At 44.5% G+C, this 15,064-nt stretch overlaps 1 protein-coding gene across 2 annotated transcripts in view; it reads left to right on the forward strand.

Moving 5' to 3' along the window:
• WIPF2 (WAS/WASL interacting protein family member 2) overlaps positions 1 to 15,064 on the forward strand; it is a 60,697-nt gene that overhangs the window by 26,937 nt on the left and 18,696 nt on the right. For both annotated transcript variants that reach the window (XM_077459835.1, XM_077459834.1), the window contains exons 4-5: positions 10,445 to 10,577; positions 13,704 to 13,826. In XM_077459835.1, coding sequence (XP_077315961.1) covers positions 10,445 to 10,577; positions 13,704 to 13,826 — 256 coding nt within the window. The remainder of the gene's footprint in view (positions 1 to 10,444; positions 10,578 to 13,703; positions 13,827 to 15,064) is intronic.

The following is a 15,064-nucleotide window of genomic DNA, read 5'->3' on the forward strand; positions in this document are numbered from 1 at the left end:
GCTGCTTTAGTGAATTCTATACAGTGGTGATCGATGCTTATAACTCTCCCACACACGATCACCGCTGTCACCACATCCTCCATGCCCCTCCCAGTTCTGCTGCTCTCCCCCCTCACAGTACTGCTGCTGATGTCCCTCTCCATATCTTACCAAAGCCCTACAACAGGGCTGATTAAAAAAAAAAAACACACACAAAGTATTGCAATAAATTAAAAAAAAATAAAAAATTTTATTGTAAAAAAAAATAAAACTTTAACTAAAAAAAAAAACACGCCGTCCAACCCCTTCCCCTTCGGTATCAATGAGTACTTGATAAAAAGTATTGGTACTTGTACTCTGTCTTTAAAAAAAAGTGCTATTGAGACAACCCTACTTATTTCTATTCTATTACAAGAGATGTTTACATTTCTTGTAATAGGAATAAAAGTGATCAAAAAAAGGGACAGTGTAAAAATAAAAAAAGGGCAAAATAAGTGGCGCTCACATATGAAAACACTGTTCAAACCACACGTGAGGTATCACCACGATCGTTGGATCATGAGCAATAATTCTAGCTCTAGACTAGGGGTCAGCCAATTATCAGCGGCTAATATTCACTTTTTTTTTCAAAGCATCGATGTATGTCACAAAACGTACCGATTATTGCTTCAAGGGGTTGTACCGGGGTAATGCCACGTCTGCCGGCTGGCCGAAGACCCAAACAAAGCCTATGCTTTTTTTGTCTCTGATCTTAAATGCACCAGTTTTAAAAAAATGGACAGTATTAAACGCCGATCTTAATGTTTTGAATACTTTCAAGTGCAGAGGAGAGGTTTGGGGTCTTTGTAAGTCCCAGATTCCTCCATAGAGTATCTGCTGCTTATTCAAATAAGCTTTATTGGCCAGACCACATACATGTTAGCATTGCCAAAGCAGTTGATTTTCTATAAGAAAAAGGAGGGGGGAGGGGGTAATGCGTAATATAGAGGGGAATGGGAAAAAGTCCATTCAAAGGATTTTTAAGTCCTCTGTCTTTCCTCTATCCTCTAAGTCCTCCTATGTCCCTCTCAGTTGGTGACCTGCACCAATTTTTATCGTTTGCTCCTCTTCTCCCAGTAGAAATTGGAGTTTCCTATTCTCTTCTATAGAATTGAAGTCTGGGATGAGAGATGGAATGTTTACGTTCCTTGTGACGGCAATTAACCACTTTCAGACCGGACCAATTTGCTGGTCAAAGACCAGACCACTTTTTGCGATTAGGCACTGTGTCGCTTTAATTGACAATTGCGCGGTCGTGCGACGTGGCTCCCAATCAAAATTGACGTCCTTTTTTTCCCACAAATAGAGCTTTCTTTTGGTGGTATTTGATCACCCCTGCGGTTTTTATTTTTTGCGCTATAAACAAAAATAGAGCGACAATTTTGAAAAAAACGCATTATTTTTTACTTTTTGTTATAATAAATATCCCCCAAAAATATATAAAAAAAATTTTTCCCTCAGTTTAGGCCGATACGTATTCTTCTACATATTTTTGGTAAAAAAAATCGCAATAAGCGATTATTGATTGGTTTGCGCAAAAGTTATAGCGTTTTCAAAATAGGGATAGTTTTATAGCATTTTTATTAATAATTTTTTTTTTTTTTTTTTACTAGTAATGGTGGTGATCTGCGATTTTTATTGTGACTGCGACATTGTCGGGGACCCATCGGACATTTTTGACACATTTTTGGGACCATTGTCATTTATACAGTAATCACTGCTATATAAATGCAGTGATTCCTGTGTAAATGACACTGGCAGTGAAAGGGTTAACCAGTGGGTGGCAGTGTAGGGGTTAAGTGTTCCTAGGGGTGTTACTAACTGTGGGGGGGTTGGGCTTTCATTTAGTGTACACTGATCTCTGCTCCAATCACATGGAGCAGAGATCAGCGTCACTAGTTGCTAGGCAGAATGGAAAAATGTTTACACAGCTTTTTCTCCATTCGGCCGCTCCGTGAGACGGTCGCGGGTCCCGCGACCGGACTCACGGGGGTCCCGACCAGCGCGGGAGCGCGCCGCCGGCGGCGCGCTCCCGATGGCAGGGCGGCATCGAATATTGGACGTACCTGTACGCCAATATGCCTGCCCGTGCCATTCTGTCGACGTAAATCGTCGTGCGCTGGTCGGGAAGTGGTTAAAGTGATAAAAAAAATATTTTTTTTTTTAAAAGGACAGTGTAAAACTAAAAATTTTAAATGTACAGAATATCAGCCTGAATGGCAGCTGAAAAATTGGTATCGTATTGGCCCTGAAAAAAAACTATATCGGTTGGTTGCTACTCTAGATCTCCTCTGGAACTCCAAACAGGTAATCTGTAAGAATTTTTAAAGCTTCGCCTATGGAGATTTTTAGGTACCGTAATTTGACTCCATTCAGCGAGCGATTTTAAAGCGTGACATGTTGGGTATCTGTTTACTTGGCATAATATCATCTTTCACATTATACAAAACAAATTGGGCTAACTTTTAGTGTTTTGTTTTCTATTAATTCTTTAACCACTTGACCACTGGGCACTTAAACACCCTTAATAACCAGACCAATTTTCAGCTTTCGGTGCTCTCGCATTTTAAATGACAATTACTCAGTCATGCAACACTGGACCTATAGGAAATTTTTTGTCCTTTTTTTTCACACAAATAGAGCTTTCTTTTGGTGGTATTTAATCACCGCTCGGTTTTTTATTTTTTGTGCTATAAAAGAAAAAATACCGAAAATTCTGTAAAAAAAATAAATAAAAAAAAATGAATTTTTCTTTGTTTCTGTTAGAAAATTTAGCAGATTAGTAATTTTTTCTTCATAAATTTTGGCCAAAATTTATACTACTACATATCTTTGGTAAAAATAAGTACAAATTGGTGGATATTATTTGGTCTTTGTGAAAGTTATAGAGTCCACAAGCTATGGTGCCAATATCTGAAAATTGATCACACCTGAAGTACTGACGGCCTATTTCGATTCTTGAGACCCTAAGGGTCCTTTCACACTGACGTCCCGTTCAGGCCCGCCTGTCAGTTTTTCAGGCGGACCTGAACGGGTGCTCCATAGAGCTCTATGGAGCGTCGGATGTCAGCGGTGACATGTCCGCTGACATCCGACCCGCTCCGATCCGAAAAAGTGTGACGGAGGAAAAAGCTATTTTTCCATCCGTCTGTGGATCGGATCGGATGACGACGGGCACTGCGGTCCGTCGTCATCCGATCTCCCATAGGGGAGAGCGGCGCTGTGACAGGTCCGTCCCTGCGCAGTGTGCAGAGACGGAGCTGTCATCTCCCTGCTCAGCGGGGATCGGCGGAGTGATCCCCGCTGAGCAAACGGATATCCACGGGGCGGATCAGAACTGATCCGCCCCGTGTGAAAGGACCCTAACATGCCAGAAAAGTACAAATACCCCCCAAATGACCCCTTTTTGGAAAGAAGACATTCCAAGGTATTTAGTAAGAGGCATGATGAGTTTTTTGAAGTTGTAATTTTTTCCCCCAATTCTTTGCAAAATCAAGATTTTTTTTTTACTTTTTTTTTCACAAAATTGTTATATTATCAGTTTATTTCTCACACACAGCATATGCATACCACAAATTACACCCCAAAACACATTCTGCTATTACTCCCGAGTATGACGATACCACATGTGTGAGACTTTTACACAGTGTGGCCACATACAGAGGCCCAACATGCAGGGAGCGCCATAAGGCGTTCTGGAGCACCCAGGACAATTCTGACATTTCTCTCCTACATGTAAAAATCATCATTTATTTGCTAGAAAATTACATAGAACTCCAAAACATAATATATGTTTTTTTAGCAAACACCCTGGAGAATACAATGGTGTCGTTGCAAATTTTTATTTCGCACGGTATTTGCGCAGTAATCTTTCGAATGCTTTTTTTTGGAAAAAAAAAGTTTTGTGCTTAAAAAAAAAAAAAAAAAAAAACACAGTAAAGTTAGCCCAATTTTTGCATAATGTGAAAGATGAAGTTACGCTGAGTAAATAGATACCCAATATGTCACTCTTCAAAATTGCACACGCTCGTGGAATGGCGCCAAACGTCGCTACTTAAAAATCCCCATAGGCGACGATTTAATTTTTTTTTACTGGTTATATGTTTTGAGTTACAGAGGAGGTCTAGGGCTAGAATTATTGCTCTCGCTCTAACGTTCGCAGCGATACCTCACATGTGTGGTTTGAACACAGTTTTCATATGTGGGCGGGACTTACGTATGCGTTCGCTTCTGCATGCGAGCACATGGGGGACAGGGGCGCTTTAAAAAAAAACATTTTTTTTATTGTTCATTTTACTTTATTTATTTTAGTTTGACATTTTTTTCCCCAAAAATAATTTTTTTGATCACTTTTATTCCTATTACAAGGAATGTAAACATCCCTTGTAATAGGAATATGGCATGACAGGTCCTCTTTACAGTGAGATATGGGGTCAATAAGACCCCACATCTCACCTCTAAGCTGGGAAGCCTGAAAAAAAAAAAAGATTCTGGCTTTGATCGTATTAGCGATTCGGTAGAAGCACCGGAGGGCGGCGGGATGGGGGGGGGGGGGGGGAAATGTCTATGGCTGGGTATTGCAGGGTATCACCGACTATGGCTGGGTATCACCGACTATGGCGTTGCGGAGTGTTGCGGAGTTAATTTTCGGTGAGCAGCGATGTGGACACTGCAGATGCAGCCCACATCGCTGCTGACACCGATCTCTTTCCCCTCCGCTGTACCGATCGGTACAGAGAGGGGGAGGGAGGAGGTTTGTTTACAAGTGATCACTCCGTCATTTGATGGAGCGATCACGTGGTAAACGACCGCGATGAGCGGCCGTTTACCGTGATTCGTGATGCGCCGGGTCCACTGGACCCAGCGGTCACGGATGCTCTCGTGTGCGCGCCCCAGGGGGCGCGCAAGAGCAGGATTCTGGGAGGCCGTTAAATAACGGCCTCTCAGAGTTAAACAACCGCCCTGAAGCCGTTAATCGTCAATGGGCGGTTGTTAAGTGGTTAAATGTATTTTTTCCAAAAATAATTGTTTGAAAGACTGCTGTGCAAATACAGTGTGACAAACTATTGCAACAATCACATTTTTATTCTCCATGGTCTTTGTGTGTGTGTAAGAGCCCATTCACACAGGGGCAACACGACTTGTAGGCGACTTGATCAGGCTACTTGGACACGACTTGACAGCGGCGACTTGGGACGACTTCAAAACGACTTGTGATGACTTCAAGCGCGACTTGGGACGACTTACAAGTCGCCCCAGGCCAGGCGACTTTTGCCGCGGCCAAGCAGAGAATGAGCTCAAGGGGAAACTCCACGGCAAATTTCTGAAAAAAAATTGGCGTGGGTTCCCCCTCCGAGAGCATACCAGGCCCTTAGGTCTGGTATGGATTCCAAGGGGAACCCCCTACGCCGAAAAAACGGCGTGGGGGTCCCCCCCAGATCCACACCAGACCCTTATCCGAGCACGCTACCCGGCCGGCCAGGAAAGGGGGTGGGGACGAGCGGGCGGCCCCCCCCCTCCTGAGCCGTACCAGGCCGCGTGCCCTCAACATGGGGGGGTGCCTTGGGGGAGGGGGGGCGTGCGGCCCCCCCACCCCAAAGCACCTTGTCCCCATGTTGATGAGGACAAGGGCCTCTTCCCGACAACCCTGGCCGTTGGTTGTCGGGGTCTGCGGGCGGGGGGCTTATCGGAATCCGGGAGCCCCCTTTAATAAGGGGGCCCCCGGATACCGGCCCCCCACCCTATGTGAATGAGTATGGGGTACAATGTACCCCTACCCATTCACCTGTGAAATAAAGTACAATAAAACACACAACACAGAGAAAAAGTATTTTATTGCACAGCCGGGGGTCTTCCGTCTTCGGGGGTCTTCTCGCCGGACTCCTCCGCTATGTGTGTGTAGCTCTTTTGCCAGCGGAGGAGTCCGGCTTTCTTCCTCCCCGCCGCCGGCCTCTTCTCCCGACTTCGGGGGTCTTGTCCCCCTCTTCGGTTCTTCTGCCGGGCCACCGCGCCTGGTCCGGTGGCCCGGTCTTCTGTCGCCGTCTTCCGTTCTTCTGTCGCCGCCTTCGGTTCTTCTGCCGGGCCACCGCGCCTTCTTATAGCTCTTTTACAGGCGGTGGCCCGGTCTTCCGTCGTCGCCGCCGCCGCCGCCGCCGCCTTCCGTTCTTCTCCTTCTTCTTCTCCTGGAGATGTTGACTCGACGAGCTCTCCGGCCACAATGCCAGGGACGCGCTCCGCTGCCTCTTATATAGGGACAATGGGGCGGTGTCACATGGGTTGATGTCACATGGGTTGGTCACATGGGTTGATGTCACATGGTAAGGGGGCGGGGTCACCATGTGACATCAACCCATGTGACCAACCCATGTGACATCAACCCATGTGACACCGCCCCATTGTCCCTATATAAGAGGCAGCGGAGCGCGTCCCTGGCATTGTGGCCGGAGAGCTCGTCGAGTCAACATCTCCAGGAGAAGAAGAAGGAGAAGAACGGAAGGCGGCGGCGGCGGCGGCGGCGACGGAAGACCGGGCCACCGCCTGTAAAAGAGCTATAAGAAGGCGCGGTGGCCCGGCAGAAGAACCGAAGGCGGCGACAGAAGAACGGAAGACGGCGACAGAAGACCGGGCCACCGGACCAGGCGCGGTGGCCCGGCAGAAGAACCGAAGAGGGGGACAAGACCCCCGAAGTCGGGAGAAGAGGCCGGCGGCGGGGAGGAAGAAAGCCGGACTCCTCCGCTGGCAAAAGAGCTACACACACATAGCGGAGGAGTCCGGCGAGAAGACCCCCGAAGACGGAAGACCCCCGGCTGTGCAATAAAATACTTTTTCTCTGTGTTGTGTGTTTTATTGTACTTTATTTCACAGGTGAATGGGTAGGGGTACATTGTACCCCATACTCATTCACATAGGGTGGGGGGCCGGTATCCGGGGGCCCCCTTATTAAAGGGGGCTCCCGGATTCCGATAAGCCCCCCGCCCGCAGACCCCGACAACCAACGGCCAGGGTTGTCGGGAAGAGGCCCTTGTCCTCATCAACATGGGGACAAGGTGCTTTGGGGTGGGGGGGCCGCACGCCCCCCCTCCCCCAAGGCACCCCCCCATGTTGAGGGCACGCGGCCTGGTACGGCTCAGGAGGGGGGGGGCCGCCCGCTCGTCCCCACCCCCTTTCCTGGCCGGCTGGGTAGCGTGCTCGGATAAGGGTCTGGTGTGGATCTGGGGGGGACCCCCACGCCGTTTTTTCGGCGTAGGGGGTTCCCCTTGGAATCCATACCAGACCTAAGGGCCTGGTATGCTCTCGGAGGGGGAACCCACGCCAATTTTTTTTCAGAAATTTGCCGTGGAGTTCCCTCTTGAGAGCTGATAATTCTGTCAAAGTCGCCTCCGTATAGACGGAGATCCGACTTGGAGGCGACCTCCATTGAAATCAATGGGTACCGGTCGCCTACAAGTCGGATAGAAGTAGTACAGGAACCTTTTTTGAAGTCGGAGCGACTTCAGTAGCGTGCATTAAGACGGCTCTCATTCACTTACATTGCTTTTTAAATGTTGTCCGACCTGAGGCGACCTGAGGCGACTAGGGGCGACCTGAAGTCGGATCAGGAGTTGCCCCTGTGTGAATGGGCTCTAAATGTTTGGGGGTTTGAAGTAATATTCTAGCAAAAAATACCAATTTAAATTTGCAAACAAAAAGTTCAGAAAAGGCCTGGTCTTCAAGTGGTTAAAGCCTGGCTCCATCTAGAACATTTGCATTTCATTTTAAATGATTGGGGGAGGGTTAAAGCCCCTGGCAAGCTACTTGTGTCCCTACTGGGAGGAGATTTTTTTTCACTTCCTGCTAACTGCATTGTATGTACCCTGACTGCAGAAGCTTTCTTATACTGATATGTTTGCTCTCTTTGTGATGTGTTAATCAGAAGATGAATTACTGGTATAGTTACTCAGTTCACATTATGTACAGAAAGTGAGGCATGATTTATCAGGGGGTGTCGCCTTCTGCAGATAAGTGCTTGGCTCTCCTCCAGTGTTGATCCATTTCTGTATTTCCACACCTTGTTTCCTGTCTGGTCATGATATCGCATGCGAGAGTGCATGAAAAAGTATAGATCTAGTTTTTGAGTGGTTATGTCCTGCTGGAACTAGTAGTTCTCAAAATGTAGTTTTTTTTCCTAGTTCTTTTTCTACCAATTACTACAAGACTTAATTTAATAAAGTGTCATGAAAGCATAGCGCAAGCAGTCCTTTTCCATCATCCAGTTTAAACCTGTGCTGGGATCATTAACTACTTCCATACCGGGCCTTTTCTGGAACATTTTCTTTACACGTTTAAATTGGTATTTTTTGCTGGAAAATTACTCAAAACCTAATTTGTATGTATGTGTAAAATATATAACACACACACACACACACACACACACACACACTCACTATAAAAATATATGTGTGTTTTTTTTTATTTTTTTGAGACCCTAGGGCAGTGATAACGAACCTTGGCACCCCAGATGTTTTGGAACTACATTTCCCATGACGCTTATACACTGTGCAGTGTAGTTGAGCATCATGGGAAATGTAGTTCCAAAACATCTGGGGTGCCAAGGTTCACCATCACTGCCCTAGGGAATAAAATGGCGTTCATTGCAACTTTTTATGTCACATGGTGTTTGCGCAACAATTAATGAATTAAAAAAATAACAAAACAGCAGAGTTAGGGCCGGTTCACACAGCGGGCGATGCGAGGCGACACGACTCGCCTCGCTCCCGCAAGTCGCCCCCGTTCTGTACAATGGAACCGTTCTGAGAGGAGCGACTCGAGTCGCTCCGACTCAGAAAAAAGGTTCCTGTACTACTTCTGGGCGACTTCGGGGGCGACTTGCATTGACTTCTATACAGAAGTCCTCTGCAAGTCGCCGCTGAGGTCGCCGCAGGTCGCGGCGAGGCAAGTCGGAGACGCCTCGCCGCGCCTGCAGTGTGAACCGGCCCTTAGCCCAATTTATTTTTATTTTTTTTGTATAACATGAGAGATATTACGCTGAGTAAATAGATACCTAACATGTCACGCTTTAAAATTGCACACACTTGTGGCATGGTGCCAAACCTTGGTACTTAAAAAAATCTCCATCTCGCTTTTACGCACACAGCGATATATCTCACATGTGATTTGACCGCTGTTTAAATATTCAATATAGACTTGGGTATGTGTTCGTTTCTGTGCGTGGGGATGGGGGCGCTTTTAAAAAAAAAAGTGTTTTAAGCTTTCTCTTGAGTGTTTTTTTTTTTTTTTTTTTTAATCACTTTTATTCCTATTACAAGGAATGTAAACATCCTTTGTAATAGGAATGTTGCGCGACAGGTCCTCTTTATGGTGAGATCTGGGATCTATAGGACCCCACATCTCTCCTCCAGGCTGGAAAGACCAAGATCCAGAAAAAAAAATTGACTATCTTTCTTTCCAGGTACATCCTTGGCATTGTTTACTTTCGCTGGCCGAACGTGACGACATAACGTCACACCTGAGCCTCCGAAGGTCATATAGATGACTGAGGACCATCTGGTCACTGGAAATCTCTATGATCAACGTGCGGTGCATTCCTTCTCTGGCTCACTGATTGCACAGGCAAGCCGGGAGAAGCACCGAAGGGCGGCGGGAGTGTTGTCCCCTCCCACCGTCTGTAAGAACGATGAAGCGGCTGAACTGACGCTATGATTGTGCTTACAGTGTTTAGAATCACTGGCTGGTAAAGGGGATATCTGAATGATACCTTCAGCTGCAGCCATCATTCAGATATCTCCACTCAAAATCGGACATTGTATGACGTACTTGGGCTGGAAGTGGTTAAAATGGTTGTAAACCCTTACATATACCCAGTGCAGTGAATGGCGTCAAGTGAGACCCAGAAATGAAACACATCCTCTTGCATAAGTTGTACCTGTTTATCTATATGCACTCTTGTCCTCTCTACATCATCTCAAAATCCAGAAATTATAAAGCTTGTCTGAGCTGTCAGAAAGAAGAGATGGAGAGCTAAAATTACACACTGAAGAGCTCGGAGAGCTGATTGGAGGGAACAGAGCTGAGGCTGTCAGTCACAGGCTGTGTTGGAGCTCCCTCCTATCACCTTTTTTTTTTTTTTATTTTTTTTTTCTTGGTAGTTGTCAGAAATGATTCATGCTGATGGCAGAGGAACAAATCAGCAGACAAAAATGACACTTGGTGCTAGTTGAGACAAGTACACACTGTAGAGGGATATGCTTTGTTCATATTTCATTTCTGAGGTTTACAACCACTTTTAAGTGTGGCTGCTTGTTCTGGACAGCACGTTTTCCAGTATTCATAAAGTAGCTGAGTGTTTTTTTTTCTTCTTCTTATTGCTCCTTACAGAATGGTCTTCCACCTCTGATTATTTCACGTTGTACTGATTTTCTGTCCCCAGGCTAATACTGCTCCTCCTAAACTGAACCGTGATGAGCAGCGGGGACGAGGGGCTCTTCTAAATGACATCTGCAAAGGAGCAAGGCTGAAAAAAACCGATGTGGTCAATGACAGAAGTGCCCCTGTATTGGAAAGTATGTGTGATCCAAGAAGTGTTGACAGCTGGACATTTAGCGACCAAGCCCATCTGTATAAATACTGATGAGAAAACATACTTTGAAGTAGTATCATTAGTTGGGCTCTAAACCATTTTATGGGACAAGTGTCTACACAAGGAGTGAGAGAGTGGGTTTTATTTACAAAAACTGGAGTGCAAAATCTGGTGCAGCTGTGAATGGTACCCAATCCGCTTCTAAGCTTTTCCAGTAAAACCTGGAAGCTGATTGGTTTCTATGGGCAGCTACACCAGATTTTGCACCCTTCAGTTTTAGTAAATCTATGTATGTATAGTACAGACCAAATGTTTTGACACACCTTCTCATTCGAAGAGTTTTCATGACTATGAAAATTGTAGATTCACACTGAAGGCATTGAAACTATGAATTAACACATGTGGAATTATATACTGAACAAAAAAGTGTGAAACAACTGAAAATATGTCTTATATTCTCGGGTCTTCAAAGTAGCCACCTTTTTTGCTTTGATTACTGCTCTGCACACTCTTGGCATTCTGTTGATGAGCTTCAAGAGGTAGTCACCTGAAATGGCTTTCAAACAGTCTTGAAGGAGTTCGCAGAGATGCTTAGCACTTGTTGGCCCTTTTACCTTCACTCTGCGGTCCAGCTCACCCCAAACCATCTCGATTGGGTTCGGGTCCGGTGACGGTGGAGGCCAGGTCATCTGGTGCAGCACCTCATCACTCTCCTTCTTGGTCAAATAGCCCTTACACAGCTTGGAGGTGTGTTTGGGGTCATTGTCCTGTTGAAAAATAAATGATGGTCCAACTAAACGCAAACCGGATGGAATAGCATGCCGCTGCAAGATGCTGTGGTAGCCATGCTGGTTCAGTATGCCTTCAATTTTGAATAAATCCCCCAACAGTGTCACCAGCAAAGCATCCCCACACCATCGCACCTCCTCCTCCATGCTTCACGGTGGGAACCAGGGAGTCCATTAGTTCACCTCTTCTGTGTCACACAAAGACACAGTGGTTGGAACCAAAGATCTCAAACTTGGACTCATCTGACCAAAGCACAGATTTCCACTGGTCTAATGTCCATTCCTTGTGTTCTTTAGCCCAAACAAGTCTCTTCTGCTTGTTGCCTGTCCTCAGCAGTGGTTTCCTAGCAGCTATTTTACCATGAAGGCCTGAATCACACAGTCTCCTCTTAACAGTTGTTCTAGAGATGTGTCTGCTGCTAGAACTCTGTGTGGCATTGACCTGTTCTCTAATCCGAGCTGCTGTTAACCTGCGATTTCTGAGGCTGGTGACTCGGATGAACTTATCGTCCGCAGCAGAGGTGACTCTTGGTCTTCCTTTCCTGGGGCGGTCCTCATGTGAGACAGTTTCTTTGTAGCGCTTGATGGTTTTTGCCACTGCACTTGGGGACACTTTCAAAGTTTTCCCAATTGTTCGGACTGACCTTCATTTCTTAAAGTAATGATGGCCACTTGTTTTTCTTTACTTAGCTTCTTTTTTTCTTGGCATAATACAAATTTGAACAGTCTATTCAGTAGGACTATCAGCTGTGTACTGTATCCACCTCCTGCACAACACAACTGATGGTCCCAACCCCATTTATAAGGCTTGAAATCCCACTTATTAAACCTGACAGGGCACACCTGTGAAGTGAAAACCATTTCAGGTGACTACCTCTTGAAGCTCATCAACAGAATGCCAAGAGTGTGCGGAGCAGAAATCAAAGCAAAAGGTGGCTACTTTGAAGACTCTAGAATATAAGACATATTTTCAGTTGTTTCACACTTTAAGTATATAATTCCAGATGTGTTAATTCATAGTTTTGATGCCTTCAGTGTGAATCTACAATTTTCATAGTCATGAAAATAAAGAAAAGTCTTTGAGAAGGTGTCAAAATTTTTGGTCTGTACTGTATATATATTTTACACACACAATATTTTATTTTTTGCATTCCCAACATTCGTTTGCATAGAGTTAATGCAGCATTTAAATTAAATTGAAGCTGACAGTGCAGACTTCGTTTGCAGGTAAGTGTCACATAATGTGCTAGTATGCGATGCATACTACCATGTTATGCTTTTACTTTGTAGGGAACAGAAAAGGAAGTAAATCCCACCGGGGTTTACTTCCTCTTTAAACTGGGTTTGAAAGTATTTATGATGTAAAAAAAAAATGTAATTCCCTGGAAAATAAAGTGGTCCCCTTCTACCCCTTTGCTTTGTACATTTTCTGGTCAATAGCAGTCAATCTATTTATACATGGTGTTCTATGACACTTTTAGTCCCTCTAAAGAGAGACAGCAGCTGCTATACGGTGGAGCATTTAACCTGTTCCGAAGTATCAATGCTTATGCTTTAAAGAAGAGTTCTGCCCGCCCCTTTTAAAAAAATAAAGTCAGCAGCTTCACATACTGTAGCTGTGAACTTTTAACATTAGGACACTTTTTTACCTGTCCTGGAGTCCAGCGATGTTGGCACTGCAGCCAATGTTTACATCAACTGGTCAGGTGAGGCCATTGCCATTGCTGGTTATGGGAACCCGGCAGTGTAGCTGTCGGCTTCATGGCTGGGTCCCTACTGTACTCTCACTGGCCCGGGAGAAGAGGGGGGGGGGGGGGTGGTCGAGCTGCTGACATACTTCACTGTGGCCCGGTCTCCTGGATGTGGGGACTGGGTACCTGTAAAAAAAACAGGTTCTCCCCCCCCCCCCCCCCCCCCCGGTGCCACATTAGGGGGGAATCGGGTAAGAGGAAGTTCTGCTTTTAGGTGCAACTCCGCTTTAAGTACAGGAGGCCTCTTCAGATCTACGGTGCAAATATTTGGTAGTGTCCTACTTAAGTCTGGATCCACACCTATGCATTTTTTGTGCATTTTGCAGATTTGCACTACACAATATGTTCCATAGGAAACCACGTTAAATGGACTAGTAGAAATGTGCAAAAAGCACAAAAAATGCATAGGTGTGAATCCAGCCTAATTCAGTGCTGTTAACGCTTGATGTTTTAACAGTCACATTTCTTATTCTCCGACAGGGTGATGAATGTTTGTTTGTTTTTTTTTGTTTGTTTTATGGTGCTTCCTTATCTGTAGTAGCACATAACTAACTTGAGTTGTTTTTGCAGAAGCTAAAGGTGCAGGAGGGGGTTCCGGACCCATGTCTGGTGGAGCACTGCAGCCCAGAGGAGGCCTCTTCCAAGGGGGAGTACCTAAACTGAGGCCAGTGGGAGGAGCCAAAGATGGTCCCGGTAGGAAGTTTGTAATAGTTCTGTGGCAAGTTTAAATAAATGGCTGTATTTTTACTATTTAAGAAGGCTACATTAATAATCGGAGGAACCTTGTACATACGCAAGCATAAAGCTCTCATTGCCAAAAGCTTCCGGATTTGTAGCATCTATACTTGATGGTCAAAGAGGAGATGACACAAGTATGTGAAAATCTTACATAAAAATATTTTCAGAAAATAGTTTAAAAACAGATTGTGTTATTCCATTGGTAAATGAAATTAAAACATTGCTAGGGAATATAAATAAAGGACCAATTACATGGACAGGAAGAATTAACATGTTGAAGATGGTGGTTTTACCAAAAATTACATATAAAATCCAAATGCTTCTGATAAATATCCCAAATAGTTTCTTTAAAATAATAAAAACTTTATTTTTAAAATTTATATGGCAAAATAAAAAACCTAGGATAAAATATAATATACTAACTAGAAAAAAAAACGGGGGGAGTGGCACTACCAGACACCTATAGATATTATTTAGCAATTACTTTGGCGAGATTGGTGGAATGAACAAATTTAAGCACTAAAAATAAATGTGTAAAAATGGAGGAGTCACTTATTAGTTCACAACTACAAAAAAAATATATCGATTCCACCAAAATTTAGAGTAGTTAGTAGTAGGGTGCACGAAATTACTTTAACTTTGAACTTACTGAGATGGGGGAAAAAAAAACAGATTGTGTGTCTGGAGAGAACGAAGGAGGCGGCCATTGCTAAGCTCCTTCTGATTGTGTTCCTCTGTCTCTGGTCTTGGTACTTGTGTTCACTGACTTGAACAAGCATTAAGTCAGAGAAGTCAAGCAGTACTTGAGAACTGGTTCGTATAGTTCTTCCACATCGATGGCTCAAAGTATTGGAGCCATTCAGAAAGCATAAGGCAGCAAAGCAAATACTGTTTTGAATGGCCAATTCACATTTTCCTAAATTACTGATCCAAATATAATGTACATTTTATGTTAAGTTTTAGTAAAATCTTATTGTCTGTGTGTAAATAAGTTAAAAGATAGTCAGCACTTCCATCAGTATTAAAGTATGTAAATATAATTTTTTATTTTATTTTTTTATAATTTTTATCTTTTCTGGTGTGGTCAAATGATGTGGAATGGATCCCCTGTGTAATTGAGAGGTTGCTTCAAGAAAGAAGAGGAAGTGCTGACAATGTCTGGGCAATGTAAGCTGGCAGGAGACGTTGCAGCT

This window comes from Lithobates pipiens, unplaced genomic scaffold, assembly GCF_037356315.1.
Source record: "Lithobates pipiens isolate NorthernLeopardFrog02 unplaced genomic scaffold, aLitPip1_a1.2 Scaffold_28, whole genome shotgun sequence".
Lineage (NCBI taxonomy): Eukaryota > Metazoa > Chordata > Amphibia > Anura > Ranidae > Lithobates > Lithobates pipiens.